General features: G+C 50.0%; 1 protein-coding gene across 3 annotated transcripts in view; it reads left to right on the forward strand.

Annotated features, from left to right (window-relative positions):
• Nucleotides 1-27,616, forward strand: part of PRKCA (protein kinase C alpha) — a 400,385-nt gene that overhangs the window by 348,505 nt on the left and 24,264 nt on the right. For all 3 annotated transcript variants that reach the window (XM_047081548.1, XM_047081550.1, XM_047081549.1), the window contains one exon: nucleotides 21,531-21,611. In XM_047081548.1, the coding sequence (XP_046937504.1) occupies nucleotides 21,531-21,611 (81 nt within the window). The remainder of the gene's footprint in view (nucleotides 1-21,530; nucleotides 21,612-27,616) is intronic.

Genomic DNA, 27,616 nt, shown 5'->3' on the forward strand with positions numbered 1-27,616 from the left:
ACAGTGGCCACGTTGCTTCATCTTTGTCACGATACGTACTGAGTACTCTTCTTCCTGTTGTGAATCTTCCTACATGCCAGCGACTGGGTGGGCTATAACCCTGGGTCACTGTGTAGCCAACTTTCTGTCCCCACACACAGCCCTGTGGCTGCAACAGTTTCTTCCCAGCTGAGCTGCAGCATGACAGAAAGTAACAAAGTCAGGTCATCCTTCCCTCTAGCAGAGCTCTCGCGCTAGCTGTTGGCAGCTTGTGTGGCATTTATTTAACCTGTTGCCCCAAATGTTTATCTTAGAGGCAGTAGGTATCTTAGAGGCAGTAGGTATCTTGAAAAAGACACGCGCGTAGGAATCAGCCCAGTGTGTGCTTCAGTCCTGACTCTCTTTTCTGCAGGCTGTGGGAACTCAGGCAAGTCACTTAGGCTCTCTGCAGCCCTGTTTCCACAGCGGCAAGTTAGAGATTCTACACCTGTAGAATCGCTCTGAGGACAGAAATGCCAAATACGGTGTTCTGCACCCAACAGACCCTCGGTGGTAGCCAGGATTCCAAAAGGGAAGCTAAATTTTTTTCCCTTTGTTAAGAGCTTGTTTGTTTGTTACATGCCCAGACAGTGTGGAGACATAGACTTAGAGCATTTACTCAGAAACTTAAATTCCCAACCACAAAGGTGACGTATTATCTTGATACATAACTTAGTGGGGTTTCCCCTCCCCCCACCAAAGAATTCATGCATCACGATCTCCAGACATCACATGAGCTTGAAGTGTCATATTTTTCAAACACAAAGAATGGGGAAGATCATACAGTAAAAATACAACTTCCTGATGCAGTGTTTATTCTGACACCTTCTGTGACTGCTTCATTTAACACCCACCAGCTCCTACAAGAGTGTGGTGACCGGGAATGGCAGTGTTTTTAGGAAGAAAGGTGGTTTGAACTTCATCTCCATTAAGACCCAGTCTCTGCGATCAAACAAATAGCTTCCTGTGTTCAGTAACACCTCAGCCACCTGATATCCCCGGGGATGACAGCCTCCCACAGAGATGAACCGCTCCAAACAATTGATGTTTGTTGTCCTTTTTTTTTTTTTTTTCTAATGTTCTTCATTGTATTAGTTTCCTGTTGCTGCTACAAAGAATAGCCCTGCAGTTAGTGGATTAAAACAATACAAATTTATTATCTTAAGGCTCTGGGGGCCAGAAGTCTAGAATCAGTCTCACAGGGTCAAAGTCAAGTTGTTGGCAAGGCTAAGCTCCCTCCAGAAGCTCTGGGGTGGGGGTAGGGGGGTAGTCCTGTTGCCTTGCCTTTTTCCAGTCTCTACGTGGCTACAGTCCATGGCATAGTGTCTTTACTTACCATTTCTGTCTTTTATGACCCCAACCCCATAGCCTCCCTCTCCTAAGGACCATTGTGATTACGTGGGGCCCACCCAGATAACCCAGGTTTGTCCCTCTGTCTCAGGATCCTTAATCACATCTGCAAAATCCCTTTTCCCATGTAAAATTAACATATGCACAGATTCCGGATTCAAATGCACCCACCTTCGGGGAAGGGGACACGGCGGATCCCGCCACACTCATGATGGTGTCTCATCTAACTGTATTTGATAAACTCCCACTCTCCTCCTCCAAGTACACGTAAACATGCTTCTATAACATATCTTGGGAGCTTTGGAGCTTTTTTTTTTTCTTTTTTAACTTGTACTCATTTGTGTGTATGTTTAGTTCTGTGCAACGTGATCACGTGTATAGATTCAGTTCTCCAGCACCACAGTCAGGAGACAGTATGGTTCTGTCCCTTCCTAGGAGCCTTTTATAGCCACGCCCATCTCCTCCTGTCCCCCCTCCTGTCCCCATCCCCACCTCCCAGCAACCACTCACCAATTTTCCATCCCATAACTTTGTTATTTCAAGAATGTCACTCAAGGGAGTCGTACTGTATATAACCTTTGGAGATTGGCTTTTTCACCTGAGCCCTTTCTAGAACTGCAATCATCATATTTGAATGCACCTCAGCCACCTGGGCAGGTTGCTTAAGTATCCCGTGCCTCAGTTTCCCCACCTGTGAAGTGGGGATAATAATGTGGACCTCATGAGGTCGTTGTCCGTAGCTCGGAGTGTTGTCTGGCGCGAGACAGGTTGGTCCTGCCGTGGTCATCGTTCACTTGACTCATCCGCCGCGTTGCACTGTGAACCCCTACGGTCTTCTGCACAGCCTCCCTCGGTGGTCCTCACGGCATGTTTAGGATGAGGTGCCTGAGGCAGTGAGGGTCTGAGGCCACATTACTGAGAAGTGCGTGAACCAGGCTTCACCATCAGGCTCAAGCTGCCCGCCAGCCGTCGTACTGCCCACGTCGTTAAACCGCTGCTCTGATCCTGAGTGATTCGTGGGCTCAGAGAGCACGCCACACACGTACCGTGCCAAGCAGGGTGCCACTGGGGTAGCGTATCCCACGGGGCCCTGTCCTTGACATGCCTTACAGTGTGGAAAACGTGACCCTCACGCCAACAGACCCCAAAGTCCGTGTTTAAATCCTAGTTGGCTTTCGTTGAAAAATAAGCTGAACCACTTGGGGGGACTCACTGCGCGGTAATTGTAGGTTGTCTTACCTTTTGCCGGCATTTTCCCCCTCCGGGTCCAGGAATTCGGCATATTCAGCCGTAGGAATAATCGCAGTGAAGACGAGGACCATCTAGGTTCACGGTTTCTGAATTTTGCTCAGAGGGTAATATAATCCTGTCCTCTGTGTAAATCTTTCTGTCAGGCAGAGGTAAAAATAATTATCTTCGATGGCATTTCCCTTAATAGGCAAAGCAGAGGCTCAAATATTTATGACTGTTTGTTCAAAACCCTTGAAATGGATTAACATTGTGGCATCTCCTTAACCGGCGAAGATAAGCTAAGGCAGACAATGTCACTAACAGACACGACTTCTGGCACTGAGTTGGACACCCACGGAAGGGGCACTAATCAGAAAATGATTCCCGCACCTGACGTTACCGGTACTCTTGGCTTTGGCACAGAGAGGATTCTCTGGGGTGGGCGCGAGCCCCTGAGAAGGGCGCACAGAAGCGGATTTAATCCCCCACCTGAAAGTGAAGTCCCGTTGCAGGGTCAGGACCCCCCGGCAGCTCAGAATCGGACTGTGAACACTAGCATTGCCCACTGTTTCCTGGAAGAAAGAGAGGCGGCAGGGAAAGGGCTTGCTTCTGGCTGGCGGACCCCTGAGTACCCCATGTGGTACTGTGCCACGTGGAACCCTCGCTGTGGCAGGGGCAGTGACCCATGACATAGTGACTACTCTGTACCAAACCCTCCAGCACATCTTCTGTTTTGTTGCGTTTTGTACGTGAGCAGAGATGAAGTGACCCGCCCCAGGCCACACAACAGCTGATAACAGGCAGAGGTAGGATTTGGACCTGAGACATTCTGACCCTAGAGCCCTGGTATTCTTTCCACCTGTGGCCCCACCCCCAGAGATCAGAGAAAACTCCCTTTGTCCGTCTCACCTGGAGTTGGGGACCGGAGTCACGGTTCTGTCTACCTGCGGTCAGTGACTCGGGGGGTATATTCCTGCTGTGACAACTGGGCAGACCCCTGGGAAGCCAGGAGAGTGCCTGCTGAGTCCCTGGCAGGCTCGGCACGGAAAGGGGGCCCGCGAGGACCTGGGAGGGGCCTGGAGCTGGAGGCAGTTCTAAATGGGCCACGGCAACCCAGGAGAGACGTGGGGTGAGGGACGTGGGTGAGACGGCATTCCCCTCGGCAAGAGCAGATGGCACCCCCCACGTGGCCAAGGGAACCAGAACAGTCTGTGGGCACAGTAGCCGGCCTACAGCCCGCCGGCCACAAGCAGATGTGCAGACTCCTGTGAGGGTTGGGGTCTGGATGAGGTCAGGGAGCCGGAGACCTATCCTAGGGGGCGTGGCTTCTCCTTCCATCCCTATGGGAAGGCCAGCCCCGTACTGCCTATGACAGCCGCCAGAAGTCTGCACTTTGATGTAAAATTTGCCCAATTGTTCAAAGTTGGGTGTAAAACGTATTAAGAGAGGGGCAGTTGGGGCGCCTGGGTGGCGCAGTCGGTTAAGCGTCCGACTTCAGCCAGGTCACGATCTCGCGGTCTGTGAGTTCGAGCCCCGCGTCAGGCTCTGGGCTGATGGCTCAGAGCCTGGAGCCTGTTTCCGATTCTGTGTCTCCCTCTCTCTCTGCCCCTCCCCCGTTCATGCTCTGTCTTTCTCTGTCCCAAAAATAAATAAACGTTGAAAAAAAAAATTTTTTAAAAAATGGGGCGCCTGGGTGGCGCAGTCGGTTAAGCGTCCGACTTCAGCCAGGTCACGATCTCGCGGTCCGTGAGTTTGAGCCCCGCGTCGGGCTCTGGGCTGATGGCTCGGAGCCTGGAGCCTGTTTCGGATTCTGTGTCTCCCTCTCTCTCTGCCCCTCCCCCGTTCATGCTCTGTCTCTCTCTGTCCCAAAAATAAATAAAAACGTTGAAAAAAAAAAAAAAGAGAGGGGCAGTTAAGCGTTCGACTTCTGCTCAGGTCATGATCTCATGGTTCATGGGGTCAAGCCCCACATCAGGCTCTGCACTGTAACAGCACAGAGCCTGCTTGGGATTCTCTCTCTCCCCCTCTCTCGCTGCCCCTCCCCGACTCGTGCTTTCTCTCTCTCAAAATAAATAAATAAACTTCAAAAAAGAAAAAAGTAAGAGCAATGGACAGAGGTAAGATTCAGCCAACGGGCCACCAGCTGTGACCTGTTCTGGAGGGGTTCAAGGGTCACATTTGGGGGAGCCACATTTTAGGAATGGGGGGGAAAAGACCAAGGGGCATCCAGAGAAGCAGAAGAACTAGGGAGCCATAGGGTCTTAGACACTAAGGAAGGTAAGTGCTCACGAACTCAGAGATGGCCAGGGACGGCAGAGGTCAAGGAGGTGGGGGTGGGAGGGGACCTGGCCACGGGGAGCCAGCCGTCCCTGAGAGCATGTGGTGATGATGCAGCAGAAGCCAGATGACGCTGAGTGGAGGGTGGGCATCAGCCGCCAGGCTGGAACTTAGGGGAACGTATGATAAGTGATCAGGGGGACGGTGGATAGACGGTCACTCCCAGGGAAGTGAGGTGAAGGAGGCCTCAGTAAGGCTGAGCATGTTTCTAGACCAGAGGGAACATGCTCAGAGCGAGGAAAAAGGAAGATAGAGGGTATGTGTGTGTGGAAGGGGGGTGGGGGTGGGGAGAGAGCATCCCACAGGTCAGGAGGGAATGGGATAAGGAAGCAGGAGGAAGGAAGAACGTGGAAGTCATCCTCACCGGGAGAGGTAGGCAGGGACCTGGGGGCAGGAGGTGCCCTGCTCCGCTCAGTGGGGACAGCCGGTGACCCACACACACGCAGTAACTGCCCGGCAAGACACAGTTCTCTGGGTGCAGGGGAACAGAGATTGCTGCAGGCTGGGGCCCATCCAGGGCCAGTCACCTGCACGAGCCACCTGAAGTGACCGAGTGGGAACAGGTGAGTGAGGCCAGAGAACAGTGTCTGTGAGAACAGGAGAGTTGGGACGAGGTTCAGTTGGGGGTGGGGGGTGGAGGAGAGTGACAGAAGGGCAGGACGCTGCCACGGGGGCCGAGGAGGGGCGTTTGTCTCTGAAGTAGACCTCTTGAAGAAGCCGAGGTCCTCACGGTGGCCCGAGATCCTTTGTTGTCTGCGCCCCTTCCCTCCCTAACATCATCTCTCACCTCACCCTCCACCCCTCACCCCATCTCCCCAGACCAGCTGTACTGGCTTCCTTTCCGCTCCAATTCGCCAGACCCTTCCAAGAGCTTTCGCTCTTCTCGTTCCCTCTACCTGGGATACCCTCCCCCCTTCCGTGTGGCTTCCTCCTGCCCCTCAGCTCAGATGTCACCTGCAGGAGGCCGTCTTTCCTGGTGACTCTGTTTAAACCTGCAGACCTCCGGCCCCCATTCAGCACTCCTGCCCACCTCCCTGCTCTCCTTCTATGGTATTCATCACCCTCGGATACACCCTGTCAGGACTCGTATGTGTGTGTGTGTGTCTGTGTCTGTCTGTCTGTTTGTCTGTCTGTCTGTCTGTCTGTCTGTCTGTCTGTCTAGCCCGCCCGGCCCCCCGTGGCAGAATCGCTGTGTTTTGTTTGCTGCGGAGCCCCTAGCCCCGGGGTCTGGAGCAGTACCTGGTGGGTGGAGTGTATCTGGGAAAAGCAGGTGCAGCATGCCATGTTCCTGCTGTGGAGGAGGGGCTCGGCCACAGAGCAGAGCTGAGGCTGTGGCACTGAGAGGTCAGGAACTCCGTGGCAGGTCATTAGGTGATTCCCAAGGCTGCCAGCAGGTGAATCCCAAGGTGATTCCCAAGAGCTGATGCTGGTGGCACGAGACGGGCTGCAAGGGACAGCCACGTGCCTCACGTCCTCGACCCACGAGAGCTGGTGCACTGGGGGCCCCCGAGTGTCCAAAATGGTGGGCCATCAGCCTGGGTCCCCCAGACGGCCCAAAGTGCCAGAATATCAACGCCCCAGGAGACACGTCCTGGCCTTTGGGGAAAGAGTTGTAGAAGGGATGGAGATTAGAACGGGTCTGATGGCTAAATGAGAAAAGAACTCACGAGGTGCACGCAGCCAGGCAGTAAATTAGGCCTTGCGCAGCAGAGAAGAAAGGGGGGCAGTGAGAGAGGGAGAGCAGCCAGTCGGCACCAGCCGGGGCGCCTCCAGGATCGGCGCCTCCGAGCCCGGCCCCACGCCACACCGGCGAGCCGAGAAGTGCTTCATTAAAGGAGAATGACGAGCCGAAGGGTGGCTTGCTTGCTTTCGGGGGCCAGTGCCCCCTCTGTGCAAGGTCACGGTCCGATGCCTCCGGCTTTGCAAAAGAACATGAAGCAGCTGCCTTCCCTCCAAGAAATATTTAAAGAGCCAAGACCAGGCTTTCCCTTGGGTGGTTCTTCTTAAATTGTGTGACCGTCCTCAGATCCTTTCCAGGAATTAGGCTGGTTATATTGTCTCACATATGTTATCATCTGCCTGCAGCTCTGTGTCTTAGTTCACCTGGCCTCAGGGTTTTATCAGCGTAGCCCTGTTCTCCGGAGCACTTGGCCCCCTCTGTGACATTGTGGTCCCCGAGGCCTCTGCGGGCCCCATCCTTCTTCCCGACTTCCTTCCGGTTCTTCCTCGAGATAAGCCAGCTTCTCGTGGGTTAGCTAGACCCAAGGCAGAGCACCTCGCTGATTCTGTCTTCTATTTAAGTCAGCTCTACGAGGTTGGTGTCAGTGGCTCTGTTTTCCAGTTGACGAGCCCAAGGTGCAACGAGATGCGGTCATTGTTTCCTTCGGCCCCGATTCAGGGCAGACCTGGGCTTGAACCCAGGGCCGGTCTGCTGCCCCTCGTAGTGGCTGTTCTCCCCGGAGAAGGGGACTGCAGAGGTTGGCTCAGGTGTACCCCACGAGTGCCTCACTCCATCACTGCAAAGAAGCTGCCCTCAGTCCCCAGACTTGTTTGCAGAGCCCTCATGGGGTTCCCCATGTGCTGTGGCTACATTCATTGGCCTTTCATTCGGGGAGCTGTTAAAATCCTGTAAAAACAGGGGCGCCTGGGTGGCTCAGTCGGGTAAGCGTCCGACTTCAGCTCAGGTCACGATCTCATGGTTCGTGGGTTCGAGCCCCGCTTCGGGCTCTGTGCCGACGGCTCGGAGCCTGGACCCTGCTTCATTCTGGGCCTCCTTCTCTCTCTGCCTCTCCCCCACTCATGCTCTGCCTCTCTCTCTCTCTCTCTCTCTCTCTCTCTCAAAAATAAACATTAAAAAAAATTTTTAATAACAATAAATAAATAAGTCCCGTAAAAATGGGTCAGAGATTTCTGACATCTTATTTCACCTCTTACTTTGCAATGGAGGGGGGCGTATCTTGAGAGTGATGACTGACACCGACTCATTCCCTCCTACGTACTACGCGCTTATGTCTGTTGTCCTGCTGCAACCTTACACTAGGCCTCTGAGGCGAGTGGTGTTACCCCAGTTTTACAGACAAGGGACAGGAGACACGGAGAGGACAGGCGACCTGCCCAGGCCTCATAGATAGCAAGTGGCAGGGCAGGGACCCTGGGCCATCAAGGGCGGATCGGCTGCCCTAATGCCATCAGTGGCCAGGTTCCGCCCTCAGTCTGTCGCTTACTGCCCTGTTACCAAATGCCTCTAGAAAGACCACCAGACTGTGAGACCTCCCCATTCTCGGGAGTCTTTTATTCCAACTAATAAAGCCCCCACGGGCACAGGATTGATTCCTAATTCCTAGGTCATTCCTTTACTGCACAAGTAGTTATTTTGTTCAGATACACAGTGAACATTTGGAACAGCTCCCTGTTCAGCAGAGAAGGCCTGAGGTAGGGAGGGTCCCGCGTGGGCACCAGGCTCTGGGTCTTGTCTGATTCCCCAGCACCAGCCACCCCCGTCCACCGCCCTGAGGGAGACGGGTGACGGGCGCCGTGACTGAGTTTGAGAAGCACTTGGAGGGGGACTAGCAGGCAGGTGACAATACGTTTGATTCTGGACTGATTCCTTTTTACTGTGTTTTGGCCCCATGCAGACCGTCCACCCCCGAGGGGAAGCTTCCTATTTGATTTCAGGTGGCTTTTCCTGCAACATTGTATAGTGAACTCTTGGCTGCAGTTCTGCTCTTTTAAGAACATGGGGTGACATCTGTAAAATGGGGATCATCACAGTATCACCCTCAGAGTATGACTTCGAAGATTACGTGAGTTTTGCCCTGGCTGCCTCAGCGGAAGCCCCCCGTACATTTTTTTTTGGTCTGTTATTTGACAGTTGTTTCAATTATCCGTTGCTGTGTGACTGCCCCCAAACTTCATGGCTTAGAACAACAACCATGTGAATGCTGTGACTCTGTGGGTCAGAACCTCAGGCAGGACTCGGCAGGCCTGACTCCTCACTGCTTCTGGGGGCATTGGCTACCACGGCTCTGTGGCCCTGGAGAATCCAAGTTGTCCTTGGGCTGTTGGCCGTTGGCCATGGCCCCATGGGTTCTCCTCTGTGTCGTCTGTCTTTCCATGAGATCTGTCACCATTGAGTAGTTTATCCAGAGCTTCTCAGCACGGTGGCTGGTTCCCAAGAGGGCAAAAACAGAAGCCATAAGTTCCCTTAAGCAGCACCTGGAGCTTAACTGTGTCCCTTCAACCACATCCTGTAAGTCAAAGCAAGGCCCAGAGCATGCCCAGATTCTAAGGGAGGTGCTATAAATTCTATCTGTTGGTGGGAGGGGTGGCATTGTCACCCTGAGGGGGGATGGGAGGGGTCACTGTGGCTTTTGGAGGCAGCTGGTTTTGAGCTCTGTGTTGCCCAGTGGAAGCTCCTCAATACAGCACTTGGAAAGAGTATCTCTCAAAGGTGCTGAGGGACCCAGGGGTCCCTGCCTTGTGTTTTAGAGCTGAGATCAGCAGACTTCTTCTGCTAAGGGCTAGAGGATAAATGTTTCAGGCTTTGAGCTTTCCAAGAGGCAAAATTGAGCTGTTCTTGCCAAAAGGCTGGTGGTCTTTTTTTTTTTTTTTTACATTTTTTTCATTTTGCATTTGTTCACAGGCAGGTCGTACACAAACGGGAGTAGGCCGGAGTTGGCCCGCAGGCTGGAGGTTGCCACCTCCGCCTTTAGAGGGTTCTCCCCTGGCCCTCCTCCAGCCTTAGCGCTCTGCATAGGGTTAGAGGTGCTGTAGGGCTTGGGGGACATGCCCCTGGGGACCTGGGAACTCCCTTCCATGACCTACACGGGCCTCTCTCTAAGATACATTTTTCCTAGGGACACTGCCCTGACTCCTGAATACGATGGAGAGGCCAGTGGTGGCTGTATACAGGGGATAGGAGGACAGAGCTAGGACGTGCAGATCAGGGTGCACAGTGCCCTCATAGATGTGACAAAAGACTAAGAAGAGAAGTGGGTGGAATCTAAGGGGTCCAGCCTGCCCCCCAGGCAGTTGAGAAGCATTATGGACCAACTTCTGTCCCCACAAAACCCAGGCTGCTCCCTAACCCCCCATGTGACTGTATGCAGAGATATAGGGCCTTTAAGAATGTAGTTAAGGTTAAATGAGGTCCTTCAGAGTGGGGCCCTGAGCTGATAGGACTGATGTCCTTACAGAAAGACCAGGAGACAGCAGAAGCACACCCTCACAGAGGAAAGGCTGGGTGAGACACCTGGAGGAGGAGGCTGGCTGTAGCCAAGGAGAGAAGGTTCCATGAGACAGCAACTGTGCCAGCAGGCACCTTGGTCTTGGATGTCCAGCCTGCAGACCTATGAGAAAACGAATGTGATTTAAGGCAGTCAGTCTGTGGTATTCTGTTCCGGCAGCCTGAGCTGACCGATACAGGAAGACATATTGGTCAAGGTGGTAGGAGAGAACGTGTAACCGTTGGTTTGTAACATGTGTATTCAGACACTTGTTCAGTATGTGGGCCTCCGTCACTCTTGTCCCAGTGTCCCCTGGCATCCCCCAAATGTCAGAGGTGGACCCATCCTGGGCCAGTATGGAGTCCTGCATTTAGGCCAGGTAAAGCATGTCATAAACCAAGACGTATTTTATGTAGTCACGGTCAACGTCATCGTCTCTCTTACGAAGCAAAACAGGCAGGAGGAATGAATGAAGGTCTCAAGGTCAAAGGCAGTGTCTCACATGACCTTGTCCCATTCCCAGCTCCTGCTTGCAGAGGAGAGCGGGAACACAAGAGCCAGGCTGAGTCCGGGCTCTGCTGTGTTCCCACTGTGTGTCACTGCACCAGAGCTTGCTTGTGCCTCAACTGCCCCAGGGGTAAACAGTAGTGCTCGGCACAACGTGGCCTAAGGACTGTGCTCGGGGGTAGCTCTGATTCCAGTTTGGCCTCTATTAGGGTTAGTATCAGGATGTTTCTCACTGTTGAGAAGGTTCTTGAAAACATCAGGTTGGGAGGAGAGTGTCTAAAGAGGTGTTTGATTTCTTCGGCATAACAAGGGATTATAGACGTTGTGCGAAAGAGGTCAGGTGACCAAGTCAATTAGGCAGATGTGTTCCCAGACTCGTTTCATTGTCACCGCGCTGATTTCTTCTGTGACCAGCACGTGTTACCAAGGAGCTAGAGAGAGATTAGCCCAAGCAGGAGATTAGCGTTTCCTGGGAAGAATCACAAAGACTTGAAGCGGGAACACTTTCCCACGTGTAATTAATTCAGCATGAATGCCTACCTCAAGGGTCACAGATCACCTGCCACAACTCAGTAGCACACATCCCAGAGGGAAAGAAATGCCAGGTGCAGGGGTATTTCTTTGCAGCCTGGAAAGGCGGGCACTTCGTTCACAATTTTACTTGCAGCTCCCTCAGAATCGGCCCAGCCACTTTGGAAGACAGTCCCGCAGTTTCTGACAAAGCTAAACATAGTCTTTACCATACAACCCATCAGTCGTGCACCTTATGCAGACTTCCGCGTAACTTATGTCTGCACAAAGCCTGCACACGGAGGTTTGCAACCACTTTATCCACAATTGCCAAAACTTGGAGGCAACCAAGGTGCCCCTCAGCGGGTGAACGGCTAACTGAACCGTGATGCAGCTACATAATGGAATATTATCCAGCCCTAAAAAGAAATGAACTGTCAAGCCGTGAAAAGACCTGGAGGAACCTTAAGTGAGCATCGCTACGTGAAAGAAGCCAATCTGAAAAGGGTGCACGCTGTATCATTCTGCCTCTATGACACAGTGGAAAAGGCAGAGCTATGGAGACAATATAAAAGACGAGTGGCGGCCATGGGTTAGCGGAGAAGGAGGCAGAACAGATGGCACGGGCAGTGAAATTGTGTGCAATACTGCAGTGGCCAATACATGTCACGATCCGTTTTCAAAAACCCGTGGAATGCACAATGCCAAGGGTGAACCCCAGCTAAACTCTGGATGAGGATAATGCGACAATGTAGTTTATCCGTTGTAACAAACCTACCTCTCTGGTGAGGGCTATTCATGGGGAGGGGGGGGGGAGGGAAGACTGCACGTGTGTGGATGGAGTATATGGGAACCCTGTGCAGTCTGCTCAGTTTTGCCGTGACCCTAAAACTTCTTTTAAAAATGTATTAATGGGGGCACCTGGGTGGCTTAGTCTGTTAAACATCCAACTCTTGATTTTGGCTCAGGTCATGATCTCATGGTTCGTGAGTTCGAGCCCTGCGTCGGGCTCTGTGCTGACAATGCAGAGCCTACTTGGGATTCTCTCTGTCTCTCCCTCTCTCTTTATCCTACCCCCACGCTCACGTGTTCTCTCTCTCTCTTTCTCTCAAAAATAAATAAACATTAAAAATATAATTTAGGGGCGCCTGGGTGGCGCAGTCGGTTAAGCGTCCGACTTCAGCCAGGTCACGATCTCGCGGTCCGGGAGTTCGAGCCCCGCGTCGGGCTCTGGGCTGATGGCTCGGAGCCTGGAGCCTGTTTCCGATTCTGTGTCTCCCTCTCTCTCTGCCCCTCCCCCGTTCATGCTCTGTCTCTCTCTGTCCCAAAAATAAATAAACGTTGAAAAAAAAAAAATTTTTAAAAAAATATAATTTAAAACCTTTAATGCTTATTTATTTTTGAGAGAGAGAGCACGAGCAGGGGAGGGTCAGAGAGGGAGACACAGAATCTGAAGCAGACTCCAGGCTCTGAGCTGTCAGCACGGAGCCCGACACAGGGCTCAAACTCACAAACCATAAGATCATGACCTGAACCAAAGTTGGATACTTAACCGATTGAGCCACCCAGACGCCCCATTAATTTTAAAACTTTAAAAATTTTTATTAATTAATGGGGCACCTGGGTGGCTCAGTCGGTTAAACGTCCAACTTCAGCTCAGGTTATGATCTCACAGTCCGTGAGTTCGAGCCCCACATTGGGCTCTGTGCTGACAGCTCAGAGCCTGGAGCCTGCTTCGGATTCTGTGTCTCCTTCTCTCGCTCTGCCCCTCCACCTCTCACGCCCTGTCTCTCTCTCAAAAATAAATAAACATTAAAAAAAATTTTTTTTTAAATTTTATTAAAAGATATATAGCTTCTGGTCTTTCTCTGCTAAATGAAAGTCAGGGATAGACCTGGAAAGGAGGTCTGTAATCACCAGGCTTGGTCTCCCTCCAGGCTTTGCTTCTCCCTCCCTCCCTCTTTCCTTCCTTCCTTCCTTCCTTCCTTCCTTCCTTCCTTCCTTCCTTCCTTCCTTCCTTTATCCCTTTTGTAGGAGATGCTCTTTAAAGCCAGTGTTAATCGTTACAAAGCATTTTAGTGCCAGGTGTTCCTCTTACGACCTTTTGGGGGAGCAGGACTTCAGTTGTCCTGCTGTTCACTCTCTGTTCCCATAAAGTGAGCCATCAGGGATGGAGAAGAGGTGGGTACTATGAATAGATTGTAAAGCACCTTTGTTGTCATTCGAGAAGTCATTTTCTGTTCTCTCCAATCCTAGATGGAGCCACAGTTTCTGTCTAAATAGAAAGTATATGCTTTAGACTCCAGACATGCCATTTTCATCTTGTGGCAATTCTCTTTATACTTATATAATGCATTTTGTCCAAATATTTCAAACATAGCAGGTATTTGTCACGCGATGTGCTAAGATCCCTGATATAAGGTATTACATTTTAGCGTTACCTACCCATTTTCGTGTCTGTGTCTCCGTAGTTCGAGTCCTAATCCCTGTGCCCAGCAGAGTGCCCAGTCCAAAGAAACGTGCAATTAGCCATAAACAGCGCAAGTGAGGGAAGGAGGAAGTGGGGAGGGTCTGTGAATGAGAAAAAGAGAAACCTGAAGTTTTGCTGCTCTGGTAAAAATTAATTTAATTGCACAAGAAGGGGCTTTTAAAATCTGTTTTATTTGTTTATGTACCCCATGCCTAGAGCAACGTCCAGCACCTAGGAAGCTAATATTTGCAGATAGAGTGAATGGAAGGTTCGGTGTTGATGAGAATTGCCAGGTGCCAGCAATCATTTCGGGGTGTTTAATGCATAGTACGCATATAATCTCTGATAGCAGAATGTTTCCTTTGTCCTCCTGTGAGCTGGGTTCCGTTTATTGCCTTGATTTCATTTTCGCCTGCCTGCCATACCCGGGAGCCGTTTCTTATTTCCGATGTTAGGCATTATGGAGCCATATAATACATTCAGCTCACCTGCAGTAAACACAGTTTATTATACAAAAGGCCGTTTTATCCCCTGCCGTGTTCTGACCCGGTAGGTGCCCGATTTCCAATATCACAGCTGAGGCAATGGAAACTCAGAGAGGCTAAGCAACTTGTTCAAGGTCACACAGCTCCCACATGGCAGAGCTGGTCCCCAGAAGTCAGGTTCAGAGCGTTCTCCTCACGGTGTGCTTCCTGTGCAGTGCTGTTGGCAGTCTGGGCTTGGACGTGCCTCCCAGAAGGTGTTTGACTGGGAAGCCTCTTGGCTGGCGGTGGGGGGCAGGGGCGGGGAACGGCTGCCTCACCCTCACTCACCATGAAGCTTTTCTATCTCTCATGCTCGGCCCAAGCCTGGTGCCGTAGGAAGGGGACACAGTCAGGAGACAGTGTCGCTAACCAGCCCAGTGACCTTCAAGCAAGCCACTTAGCTACTCTGAACCTCAGGTTCCTTTTCAGAACCCTGAGGACACTTTTGCAAAGCACCTCAAAGGCTCCCTGCAGCCTTAGCAACCCAGCACCCCTACAGGCACTTTGGATTTTGCGCTTAAAAGGTCAGTGGTGCCCACAGTTTGGGCTTGGATTAGATCTACTTGTTTCTCCAGCACAAGCTTCGGGGTGGTTTCGTGATGCTGTGCGGGGTCCCATTGCGCAGGAGGGCAGCCCGGCCCCTGCTGGGGAGGCCTCTCGGGGTTGAGTGGGGGCAGAGAAGCAGTCTCAGCAAGACGTGGCCAAGGCTCCAGGAGAGGCGTGGCCTGGGTCTGTGGGCCCCAGAGGAGGGAAAGGAGGAGACGGTTCAGGAACTCACGGTCCCAGCTGTCGGGACAGAACACCCAGAAGACACTCCAGCTGATCTTTTTTCCCCCGACTGTTTTGACACGTTGCTGTTTTCCACCATGTACATAAAGAGGGCCTCTTGTGTTCCATGATCTGCCCTTGGGAACTTACGATGTTTTTCGAAACAACCATAATTTTTTCATCAAAATATTTTTAGGGGTGCCTGAGTGGCTCAGTCAGTCGGGTGTCCAACTTTGGCTCAGGTCATGATCTCACAGTTCGGGAGTTCAGTCCCCACATCAGGCTCTGTATTGACAGCTCAGAGCCTGGACCCTGCTTTGGATTCTGTGTCTCCCTCCCTCTTTCTCTCCCCCACTCATGCGTGCGCGCGCGCTCTCTCTCTCTCTCTCTCTCTCAAATAAATAAATATTTAAAAAATTAAAATATTTTTATTTTTTTAACGTTTGTTTATTTATTTTGAGAGAGAGAGCATACAAGGCAAGGGAGGGGCAGAGAGAGAATCCCAAGCGGGCTCTGTGCTCTCAGTGCAGAGCCTGACACGGGGCTCCACCCCACAAACCGTGAGATCGTGATCTGAGCCAAAACCAAGAGTCAGACGCTCAATGAATGGAGCCACCCAGACACCCCAGAAATATTTTTATTTTTTAATAAGAGGAAGAGATCTTTTTTGTTGCCCTGAGGCGGTAAAAGGCCTCAGGCATGTTTTATGCATAAAGGCCAGTGCTATTTTATAATGGCAGCCTGGAGAGAGCCTTCTGTGGTCAGGCCGCTGATCAGAGCCGGTTCGGGAGGGTTGGCGAGTAAACACGGTGTGAAAATGAGGAGTCGAGTCCAGTCAGGGTACAATCAGGAACAGGAGAGTGACTCTTCACACACATGGCGATCTCATGGGTCCCGTTAAGACCAGGCCTCCAGGGCGAGAGTTCCTGAGCCAAATGGCCATCTTGGCAGCTGTGATCCTGTTCAGCATTTGAACCCCTTTATGGGTCAGTTCCCGCCATAGCCGTCCAGGGAACCACACTGGGTCATGGGCTGCTCTTCAGTTTGGAAAAAAGGTCAGACGTGTGGATGCCGAGTCTGGAGAACCAGAGTTCAAATCCTGGCTCTGCAGCTTACTTGCTGTGTATCATCTATCCTTGGGCAAGCTCCTTAACCTCACTTCCTCACCTTTGAAATGGTGAGGAAAAGTCTCCTAAAAGTCTCACAAGGGCTAAACGCGCTAACGGACTAAGGAGCCTGGCGCACAGCGAGCACCACGATGGTGACCTTGCCTACAGTCTTGGGTGCTATTGCCAGCAGCATCGGGAACCTCACCATGCTGCCCCCCCAAAAGCTTCTGAAGCCCGCCCTCCTCTTTGAGAGGCCTTTGAGTACGCAGCCCTGGCAGAGGGTGGAAGGTGGGTTGTTTCCGAGCAACATCCTTCCAGCAACTGTGGCCTTTGGCCTGGTCAGAGATGAGAAGCCGCCCCCCCTCCTCCCCTCCTCCCTGCTCCCCTCATTCCTGGTCCTGTGCCCGGCCTGGAAGAAAGCTCATTCATATCTTACTTTTACAAGACAGGCAGCCATTTGAAACATCCTGACATCTCCCCCAGGCAATTGGCTCATGTAAGTGTAAGGAAAATGATCGTAATGACAAATAGCAGTAAAGCTGAATGACAGTGGCCCTGTCGGGGGTCCGTCTTTGAAGCTAAAGGCCACCCTCCATGTGCCGAAGGGAGATCTGCCAAGTCAGCCTCTCTTTTGTGAGGTTCTCTGCTGTGGGAACCAAATTGCCATCTCAGCCCCCCCCCCCCGCCCCCCTGCAGGGCTTGGCCGCAAGCCTCCATTGGCCCACACATCCCAGAGACACCTGCTCCCATCCCCAGTGGGGACAGAAACAAGAGAGCCTCACCGTCCATTCTGTGGTCTCTGAGCCTGGTGCTCAACCCAAAGCTGACTCCCTGGGCCAATAAGAGCCCAGGAATTAGAGTGGGTTGCAGGAGCCTGTGAGGGGGTGTAGACCAGCAGCATCCAGTAGAAATAAAATGCAGGCCAAGCTGCATGTAGCAGCCACATTCTTGGTTTGTTTTTTCTAAAGATGGATGGATAGATAGATAGATAGATAGATAGATAGATAGGTAGGTAGGTAGATGTAAGTAAGTAATCTCTACACCCAATATGGGGCTCAAACTCACGACCCCAAGATCAAGAGGCCCATGCTCTACTGACTGGGCCAGCGAGGCGCCCCCTAGCAACCGTAGTTTTAAAAGTGAAAAAAGAAGCAGGTGAAATTAAGTCTGGCATATTTTATTTAACACAATATCTCCAAAATACTAATGAGATATTTTACGGTTTTGGCCCCAAGTCTTCGGAATCTGGTGTGTATTTTGCACCTAGAGTTTGCACTAAGCCGCGTTTCAAATGCTCAGGAGCCGCTGTGGCTAATGGCTACTGTACCACACAGCACAGGTGTAGACAGCTCACGGGCAGGGCAGCCAACATCCTACATCATGTGTATCTAAATGTTTATCTCCAAATGGGGCTCCCTAACACCATTTCCCTTTGGCAGTGAGATTTTGGATGATCGGAGGTATTTATTAATAGCACCTCATCATTGAGGGGAAAAGCATGTTTCATTCTACAAATGAATTTGCAGGGCGCCTGGGTGGCTCAGTCAGTTAAGCGTCCGACTTCGGCTCAGGTCACGATCTCGCGGTCCGTGAGTTCAAGCCCCGCGTCAGGCTCTGTGCTGACAGCTCAAAGGCTGGAGCCTGCTTCGGATTTGTGTCTCCCTCTCTCTCTGCCCCTCCCCTGCTCATTCTCTCTCTCTTTCTCTCTCTCCCCCTCTCTCAAAAATAAATAAACATTAAAAAAATCTTAAAAAAATAAAATAAAAATGAATTTGCAATGGTAAGGTTGGACCACTGTACCTTGTAACTTAGCTCTCCGGACCTTCCCGTCTCATCGAGCGCACAAGTCAGGGCTGACACACTGTGAGCTGCCCCAAGAAGAATTCCCGCCGAGTTCCAAATCCCAGCCTGCTATTACAGCTGAAGGCGCTGCAGTATTCAGCATGACTTTGTCATCTTGGCCCCAGTTGCAGAGCTGGCGGGCTCCAGAGACTGCCAAGTGCTATCACCGAGAAAAACGAGCCACTGGCACTTGACGTTCTGCTTTGGTAAGCCTTGGAGGAAGGAGAGGGTGTTATCAGCAGGAGTCATGAGAGTTTAATGCTGTGGAAACAGAAAATAAAAAGCAAGTGGAACCAAAGTTGATAATAAGAGGCAAGACACAAAACCAAACAAAACCCTTCAGGGGCCTGGCTTTCAGAATTTGTGAATCATTCTGGCCAAAAACAGGGTTTCTGTACCCATGGCCTCTGACAGCTTTCCAAACTCAGGTGGCATTTGCTGCCACCCAGGAGAGGAGTCTGGTTGGTCACATTGCTCAGATATTTGTAGACGAGAGGATATGAAATACGGCGTGACCTCCCTCACTCAGCCCCCACCATTCTGCGGCTTGATTAATTCCCACAGCAACACGGTGCCTCCGCTCTGCCTGTGTTAGAAACAGAGTAACGAAAACACTGATTCATGAAAATAGATTTCCGGGACTGGTTTTCATACAGTTGCAAGAACAAATTTTATTCAAGTGCTTTTGAAATGTTAGAGGTACAGCTACTAAAACGGTGATTTTAAACCTCTTTAATCCTTGAAGCCCTTTGATTAATATTTTATGTGCTCTCAGTATGCGTGATTACATATATTTGAAAGCCATAAACTGTATTTTTAAAACAAAATGTCAATATTCAGGGCACCACTTACGAACTGATTGGCTTTGGGCAGGTCTCTTAAACTTTTGGCCACATCAGCTTTCTCACCTATAAAACGGGAAGAATATCATTTCTGCCGCATTGGGTTCGCCAGAGTGTTCCTAGAGCATCTGATACATAGGAGGTGCTTAGCAAATGTATGTCTTTGCTCTCCCAAAGAGCGTTTCTCTTGTTGTTCTACTTGGTCAAGACAAGCTTTGATCCAGTTATTTCCTGTCTTGGAACCAGAATGACAGGCGTCAATGTCCGTCATCAGGTAACGCGTGGCAGCTCATTTTAGTAGGGCTTTTTATACCCTGTATGCGTGCAATTTCCAAGTTTTGAAAAAAGAACAAATGGAGTTTAAAAAAGAAAAGAAGGCCCCCTCATAGGTTCCTCTGGTTATCATTTTCTTGTCAAGGAAATGAGCTCTAAAACTGCCAGATCCAAGCGTGTATCCCGCGGTTGCCGCCCACACTGAGGCAAGCCACAAGAGCTTGTATTTCTCGTTCTACAGGGAGAAATATTGGTAATACATTAAAGACATGGAGAGGAAGAAACACGCGGAAGGTTTGTTTATGTCCCAGGACATTTCATTAGGCATCATGGGCCATTAAAAAAAAATAGCCTGGAACGTTTCAAAGTCAAATGCGTATGCAAAATGGCAGAATGGTCTTGCCGAGTACCTGTTGGGACGTCTTCACCTGGAATCCTGGGGCGTGATCCATGGTGGAGGGAGGGGGCAGGGATTGTGTGCCTTAGCTAACTATACCAGTGTTTTAATAGCCTGTGAGCTAGAAATTCAAATCGGTGTTACCCTCTTCCATGAGGGCAGGTCGTGGGATTATTCTCGTACTTCTGAGAGCCACAAAGATGGAGGGAGCAGTCGGGGGACAGGTCTCTGCGAGCTATCACCCCGCTCCTCACCAGCTGCCTGCATTTTGGGCATCTCATTTCATCTACTCTGATCCTTTTCCACTTATCTTGCTTAAGTCTTTAAAACAAATCTGGGGCACCTGGGTGGCTCAGTGGGTTATGCACCTGACTTCGGCTCAGGTCATGATCTCACACTCTGTGAGTTGGAGCCCCCCTTCGGGCTCTGTGCTGACAGCTCAGAGCCTGGAACCTGCTTCGGATTCTGTGTCTCCCTCTCTCTCTGCCCCTGACCTGCTCGTGCTCTGTCTCTCTCTCTCTCTCTCTCTCTCTGTCAAAAATAAGTAAACATTAAAAAATTAAAAAGTAAAACAAATCTAAGGTATCATGTCATTTCACCCATAAATATTTCATCTCTCGTGCATTTCACTCATAAATACATTTCTAACCAAAAAGGACACTTCTTTTGAGTTAATCTTTTTAAAAATTTTTTTATTTAAATCCAAGTTAGTTCACGTAGAGCGTAATAATGGTTTCAGGAGTAAAATTTAGTAATTCATCACTTACATGCAACACCCTGTCATCCCAACAAGTGCCCTTATTAATAATGCCCACGACCCTACCCACCTCCCCTCCAGCAACCCTCAGGGGTTTTTTTTCTCCGTATTTAAGAATCTCTTATAATTTGGCTCCCTCTCTTGTTTTATTTTTATTTATCTTATTTTTATCTTTTATTTTCCTTGTTTTCATCTTATTTTTCCTTCCCTCCCCCATGTTCATCTGTTTCTTTTTTTTTTTTTTTTAATGGTTATTCATTTTTGAGAGACACAGAAACAGTGCATGGGTGGGGGAGGGGCAGAGAGAGAGGGAGACACAGAATCCGAAGCAGGCTCCAGGCTCCGAGCTGTCAGCACAGAGCCCGATGTGAGGTTTGAACCCAGGAACCATGAGATCATGACCTGAGCCGAAGTCAGGTGCATAACCGACTGAGCCACCCAGGCGCCCCCTGTTTTGTTTCTTAAATTCCACATATGAGTGAAATCATATATTTATCTCTGACTTATTTCGCTTAGCATAATACACTCTAGTTCCATCCACGTTGTTGTAAATGGCAAGATTTCATTCTTTGTGATCACCAAGTAATATTCCATTGTATACTATCAACAATAGCCAAACTATGGAAAGAGCCCAAATGTCCATCAGCTGATGAATGTATAAAGAAGATGTGGTTTATATATATATATATATATACATATATATATATGTGTGTGTGTGTATATATATATATATATATATGTATGTGTGTGTATATATATATATATATATGTATGTATACACATGTACACACAAAGGACCCTTTTTAACTAATCATCATACCATTTTCCCACCTAACAAAATTAGTGATAATTTCTTAATATCATCAAGACCATGTTTCAGTGTTCCTGATTTTTTCTTACAGTTGGTTTGGTTTGAATTAAGATTCAGACAAGGTTCAAATATTACATTTGATCATTTTGTATCTCTTTAAAAATGTTGTGAAAAACTTCAGATACGTTATCACCGCCATCATCTTTGTGACTTTTAGCAAAATTCTGTTACATAGCTTGATTATCTTATTTACCAGACCCTGGGTCTGAATGGCGTCTGGCTTTTTCCGAAAATTAAATCCACCTCACTGTCCAAATATTTTTCACCAATGAGGATAATTAAACCTTCAGACAGCGCTGTGTAGTTTCTCCGGGTGGATTCAGAGTTGCTGTTCCCGAACAGATTTTGGGCAGTGAATTCCTGGGTGGTGGTTCCTGATGTGTCTGATTTGCAGGGCCCTCCCCGCTTAGTGCAGAAAGCTCTACGTGCTTGATGTATCTGTTCTAACACAGGCTTTTTGATCGCCAATAATTGTAATCGATGTTTGTGTTTTCCCACAGATAATCGCTTATCAGCCGTATGGGAAATCCGTGGACTGGTGGGCCTATGGCGTCCTATTATATGAAATGCTAGCTGGGCAGGTAACAGGTTGCTATGTTTTCATGCTTGTTTATTGCTGGATAATGGGAGTCTTCCAGCTCGGTTCGGGCCACGGTAGGACCCGACTTGGTCCGACTTCCCCAACCCAGGTGAAAGAGGGAGAAATCCACCCCCACCCCACCCCACCCCCTTGAAAGGGGGTTATATTCAGTAGGCACAGCAGTCGTCTCCTGGTCATAAAAACCCCACACTGAAAGCTGCAACCTGGGGCCCAGACAACGTAGCTTTCATATTGTACACAAAAGCCCCGTGGAGGACGACAGTGGCCTCTGTAGGTTTTCAGAATCTCAACACCGGGTTAGGTTATGGGTCCCTGCACGTTTGTGTGCACACATTACCCCAGCAGCTGCCCACTGTGTACCATCGCGATTGTTATCAGAGGAAGAAGACAGTAAAACTTGAAGAATAGTTTTAATAGCTCCTTCCCATCTCTCCGTAACTAACTCTCGGCAGTTCATTGTCATTTTCACAAAAATCCGTGGAGGCTGAACCTCCAGTTACAAAAAAGACAGATTAGGTTTCTCTGAGGGAGGCCGCGTAGGTCAGATAAGCGGGGGGATTACTGCCTAGGCTGGCGCTCTTTAATATATGGCCTTAATATCTGCGTCGTCGGGGCAAATCTCACCGGCCACGTTAACGAGCAACCCCAAGTCTCCACAGTCTAACACACGACACGGATTTATCTTACGTTGTCCACATGGTCATTCGAGGGCAGGCTTCTTTCATTCACTGGCCCTGCCGTCTTTTAGGGGCTCACATTCCTTCAGTGACCCCCCTCCTTACTCAACTGGCCAGTGAAGACAGAAGGGAAGTTGCACAGAATGTTTCGGGGGCCAGGCCTGGAGGCGTGGTGCACCTCTGTCCCTCCTGCAGCCTGCTGGCCGCATGGCCCTCACTGAGACGCAAAGGGCTGGGAAGCAGAATGTGTGTACCTGTGAGCTCAGCGAGGGGAAGCAGGTCGGGTGAGCATCTATCCACCAGATCTCTGTCGTTTTACCTAAAAACAACTCTGCCCTGGGCAGCTTTTTATAATTCCCAGCACTCAAGTCCTGATGTCCGGGAGTCTGACCTTCCGTAGCCAAAAGCCTTAGAGAAAACGGAAAGAAATGCCCGTGGTGGGCAGCTGAGCTACGCCCAAGGAAATCTTTGAATCTTTGCTCCTTGGGATGAGGCTAGGGGGTGGGGGGAATCACCCTTTCTGGCATTCGACATCCATTGACTCATTTGTGGATTCATTCAGCATATACTTGAATGTGTACTGTGTGCATGGTTATCACTACAAGCAGAACAGACAAGAACTGTTGCCTTCATGAGGCCCCCAGTCTAGAGACAGTAGACGAGCTAAATAAGGAAAATACAGAATAGTGACAAGCTAAGAGGAAAAGTAACAAAGCAGGAAAAGAAGATGTAGTGCTGGAGGAGATGGAAATTTTATTGACGGCCAAGGAGGGCCTCATGTGTAGCTAAAGTGAGGACCAGAAAAAAGTAAGAGAATGCCCATGTGCATATGTGCAGTAAAAGCATTCCAGGAGACAGAAACAGCAAGTGCAAAGGCCCTGGGGTGGAAGTGTGTGGCCGTGTTTTAAAAAAAAGGACAGGAAACCACCAGTGTGTCCAGAGCAAAGTAGCCTAGAGAGGGAGTGGGAACTGAGGTCTGCGAGGGAAGGGAAGCCCAGGTCTTAAGAGTATGAAAGTCATCACAGACCTTTGGCTTTCCCTCTGGGGTGGGACGCCATTGATGACCCTTGTCTTACATCTTTGGGATCTAAAGTATCCTCTTAGGTATTAAAAGATTCAGGGCATTAGCCTGCTGCATTTGGTCGTTAACGGGGAAGTGATGTTAAGACTTGATTGCTAGTAAAATGGTTTGTGATTATTTAGGCTTTTAACCCCAATAAAAATATTCATCTCAGGCCAAATACCCCCCATTTTTTTAAGCACAGAAAAGCAGGTTATCCAGAACCACCATTAGTGAGACAACAGCAAGGGGCCTGCCCCTGGAGTTAATTTCCCCTCTTTAGAATTCTGACAATAAAATTTGAATGATCGCCCGCCCCCCAGAGTCCTGCTGTTCAAGAAGGCACAAAAAACTGAGTTCCCCTTCTCAGTCCCACTTGAATGCTCTGACTCTTGAGTCCAGAAACAAATGCTGTGTTCACTGAGTCCCATTTGCATATGTCAGCAAAAGAGATTGGGTGGGTGGAAATGGGATCTGTTTCCAAGGGCGCTGCACAAGAGACCAAATGAGCTGACTCTTGATTGGCCAGCAGGAGCCTGGCCTGCAGCCAAGTCCCGCATCCCCCCTCCCCACGAGGACACACACACCAAGCCACGCTCTCACCCCCATCTTCCTTCCTCACCAAGCTCCGGGGACTTCACTCCCTAGAGGAGAGCTCAGGAAGTGCCGCCCTCCTGCAGGGGAGTCCCCTTGGGGGTGCATTTTAACACCCTGCGTCACTTGGGGATTGTCCCTGAGGCCCTCGAAGATGCCCTCCCCATGCTCAGTGTTTCCATAAACATTCTGGCACATTTTTGCTGTTTCCCAACCTGCTTCTCAGACTCCATTAGCCTGCCTGATAGGATTCCTTCAAGTTCTCATTATCTCTGTTGAACATGGTGACACTCTTTAAATGGGGTGTCTTAAAAGCAGCCCACATTCGGGCACAATGGCAGACTCAGCCATTGTTCCCCTGAATGCACACCGCGCCTGCCCCAAACACAGTGTTTTCATTTCAGAAACCCACTTCTTAGTCTTCCCTGTGACTCACTGCAAATTTAGATGTATTTCTGGGCTGTGACTCAGCCCAGAAAGGATAATGAAGGCTCTGTGCCTTCATTACCCAGAGCCCCCCAAAGCAGCAGGAGCCTCCAGGCCCAGCAGAGGGTATAGATGCTGTTATTGAAAAGTGAGATTAATTATAAAGCTGTTGATGGGGTTGTGGTCTAAATTTGTCCCCTTTCATCACAGAGGGCCAGAGATGAGCAGAAAAGATAGTTTATCGCAATTTTCTCCTCATTTGCGATGTTTATTGTCAGCGGCCAAGGGGGCAGTTAAACATAAACAGCCTGAGTCTTTCTTCAGTTCCTGGATTGCTTGACAAATATGATTACTTTCAGGCATAAACAGTATTTACCCAGCACTGTAATGAGCATATCGTAGCTTCACGCGGTCACCGGGCTTCATCATAAAGGGACCAGCCCTCTCCTCTTTAGATCCCCTCCACCAGGGTTCTTTATGCTTTGTCTTTGTTCCTAATATACCGGTAATGGGTACTTGATCCCCCAGCTTCAGCCTGCCTTGTCCTTGGGTGCTCTCCCACCCCACCACTGGTCATCAGTGATCTGTAGACAAACATGGCAGGGCCCCATCGACCGCAGAACTAGTAAGTGATTTAGAAACCATTTTGGAAAAGAGTAAACTGTCATCCCTCACCTGTCTGTCTAAAATTCACAAATTGCATATTGCTAAGCAGGGCACCGCTGGGTCAGAACATTTTTACACCAAGCCAAGACTTTACTTACTAACAGGTGGCTTAGCCTGAGACACAAAGTCCAGATTTGTAGAAATTTAAAAATGATCGTGGGAATGCGGGAAAGAGGAGAGAGAAGCAATCCAAAAAGTTCACGTACTTAGTCCCCCGCAACGCATTGCCTCCTATTGTCACCAGGCTCGGTAGCCGAGGTGCCTGGGAAGGCAAATGAATATAATTATAACTTCACCACTGACCTGCCTTCAATGCCAAGGCCTAAGCAGCAGTTACCTGTAAGAATGCTCCCCCGGGTGACTAGGACAGACTTAACAAGAGCCATAAAAATGTTCACATTCTGCAGCTGTATAACCCCACACCAGGGAAGTTTTACCTTAGGAAGTCATTCAGGGAAGGAAAAAAGGACATATGGCACAGAGACGTTTATAGAAGCTGCTAGTTCTCAGAGTGCCGCCCCGGAAGCCATTGCAAACGTGCCCCTGGACAAGTGAGCCCGTCCCTGACGCATGATGGATCAGCTCAGCGGCATTAATCTGGGAACACCGGTAGCCACGTTGAAAGCGTTTGCAACAGTCCATGAAAAACAAGAAACTCCAAATGATGCGTCATTATTTGAAAGTAACGTGACAGGCCTAAGAGCTCCCAGAAAAGTAAGAGCGGTTTTTGCATTGAGGTAAAGGGAATGTGGGTGCTACCTTCCTGGAATCCCTCTCCCCGCCGGAATACATGGTTTTAATTCAATAGAAGACTCCAGGGAGCGTTTCTGATGCGATGAGCATTGTTGCTGGTCACCAGATATTTGGGGTCTTCCTTCTGGCACATGTTCGGATTGTACCTCCCGGCTCACTCGTGATTGGATAGAGCACGTGACTGATTTCGACCAATGAGATCTGGAGCCCTTCAGCCCTGGCGCAGGGCACCCCAGGAGCATCCCAGAGGGCACTCCACTACAGCAAGACCAAGATGGCAGCTGCACCATCAGCGTGGGTCCTCGGGTGGCCTCTGCTGACTGGCAGAGGACGTGTGGCAAAGGCAAGAGATACAGCAATCAGAATGAGTCCGGGAAATCATGCCAGGTCTCTAGGCTAGAGACATTCTACACAATGACTTGAATCATGTCAGGCCACAGCGACTGCCCGTTTCTTTTCAGAACCACTACTCCTTATACAGGATACGGAAATGGTCTCCCCCACCCCTGCCCCAGTGGTGCCCTCTTTAGGTGCCGGGGGGACCAGCAGCTGAGCACCTCCCAGTCCGCCCCACCAGCAGCAATGCCAGGGGACCATCCTTCACCACGGACCCACCGGAGCAAATGCGAGGCATTGGCATTGCTCAGAATGGCTCAGAGCCCGCACCCCGCAGTCAGATGTCTGCGCTTGAATCTTGGTTCTTCCACATCCCAGCTCCGTGACCCTGGCCGGAGCACATAATACAGCCTCAACCAGCTCAACTGTAAAACGGGCTTAATTGTGCATACACTATACAGCGGTTTTGAGGGTTAAGTGAGGGAGACGTGCACAGTGCTCCCCACGGTGCCCGGCACACAGAAGGAGCCTGAAAACACATGTTACTGCTATTGCCACTGTCCTTACTGCTGCTCAGTCCCAAATACCGGCTGTTAATCAGGCAGTACAGACTCAAAGTGGGTGATAACAGAACATCAGGGATAGAGGCACCTGTCTACCCTGGGATGTGCTGACGGGAGAGGCCCCAGTCTTTGGGGCCACACAGGGATGAGACGCAGGGTGAAACCCCAAGGCTCTGCCCCCAAGGACACGTGGTCGTGTGGCTTTTGTTCTAGCTTAGAAATCTTAACGCAACAAGTGAGCCCAAGGGCCCTCAGGGTCCTCGATCCCCAGCCTATATGATTCACATTTGGATTAAACAGCTTTCTTTACTGCAGGACTTCTTAGAACGTTTAAAAAGTGTAAATGTTGGGGCACCTGGGTGGCTCAGTTGGTTAGGTGTCCGACTTCAGCTCAGGTCTGATCTCACCATTAGTGAGTTCAAGCCCCACGTCAGGCTCTGTGTTGACAGCTCAGAGCCTGGAGCCTGCTTCGGATTCGGTGTCTCCCTCTCTGACCCTCCCCCACTCACACTCCCCCACTCTCTCTGTCTCAAAAATAAGCTTTAAAAAAAATTTTTTTTAATAAAAAAAAATGTAAATGTTAATGCACATCTCCAGAAGGGGGTAAAGGGTGCAAGACTTGACCCAGGGGTATCCTGTAGGACGAATACCCGCTAGTTGTAAGGAATGCTGTCTGGGGTGTGTCAGGAGCCAGGTGTCCTGCTCTCAGGGGGAATACAGAGGGGGCCTCGTGGCCAAGCACTTCCTTTGATCATTAGTAGGCACAGCTCACCTGGGCCAAGTGGGTCCCCAGGCCATGAGGACAATTAAGCAGCTGCAACAGCCCAGTGCCCTGCATGGAACATTCCCCCAACCCCCACCCCGCAAATTCCTGTCTTCTACATCAGAGTCGGGGAAAAGGCAGCTGCAT

The sequence above is a fragment of the Lynx rufus genome, unplaced genomic scaffold (genome assembly GCF_022079265.1).
Source record: "Lynx rufus isolate CCGP_SWC_20201006 ecotype Redwood Valley unplaced genomic scaffold, mLynRuf1.p SCAF_18, whole genome shotgun sequence".
Lineage (NCBI taxonomy): Eukaryota > Metazoa > Chordata > Mammalia > Carnivora > Felidae > Lynx > Lynx rufus.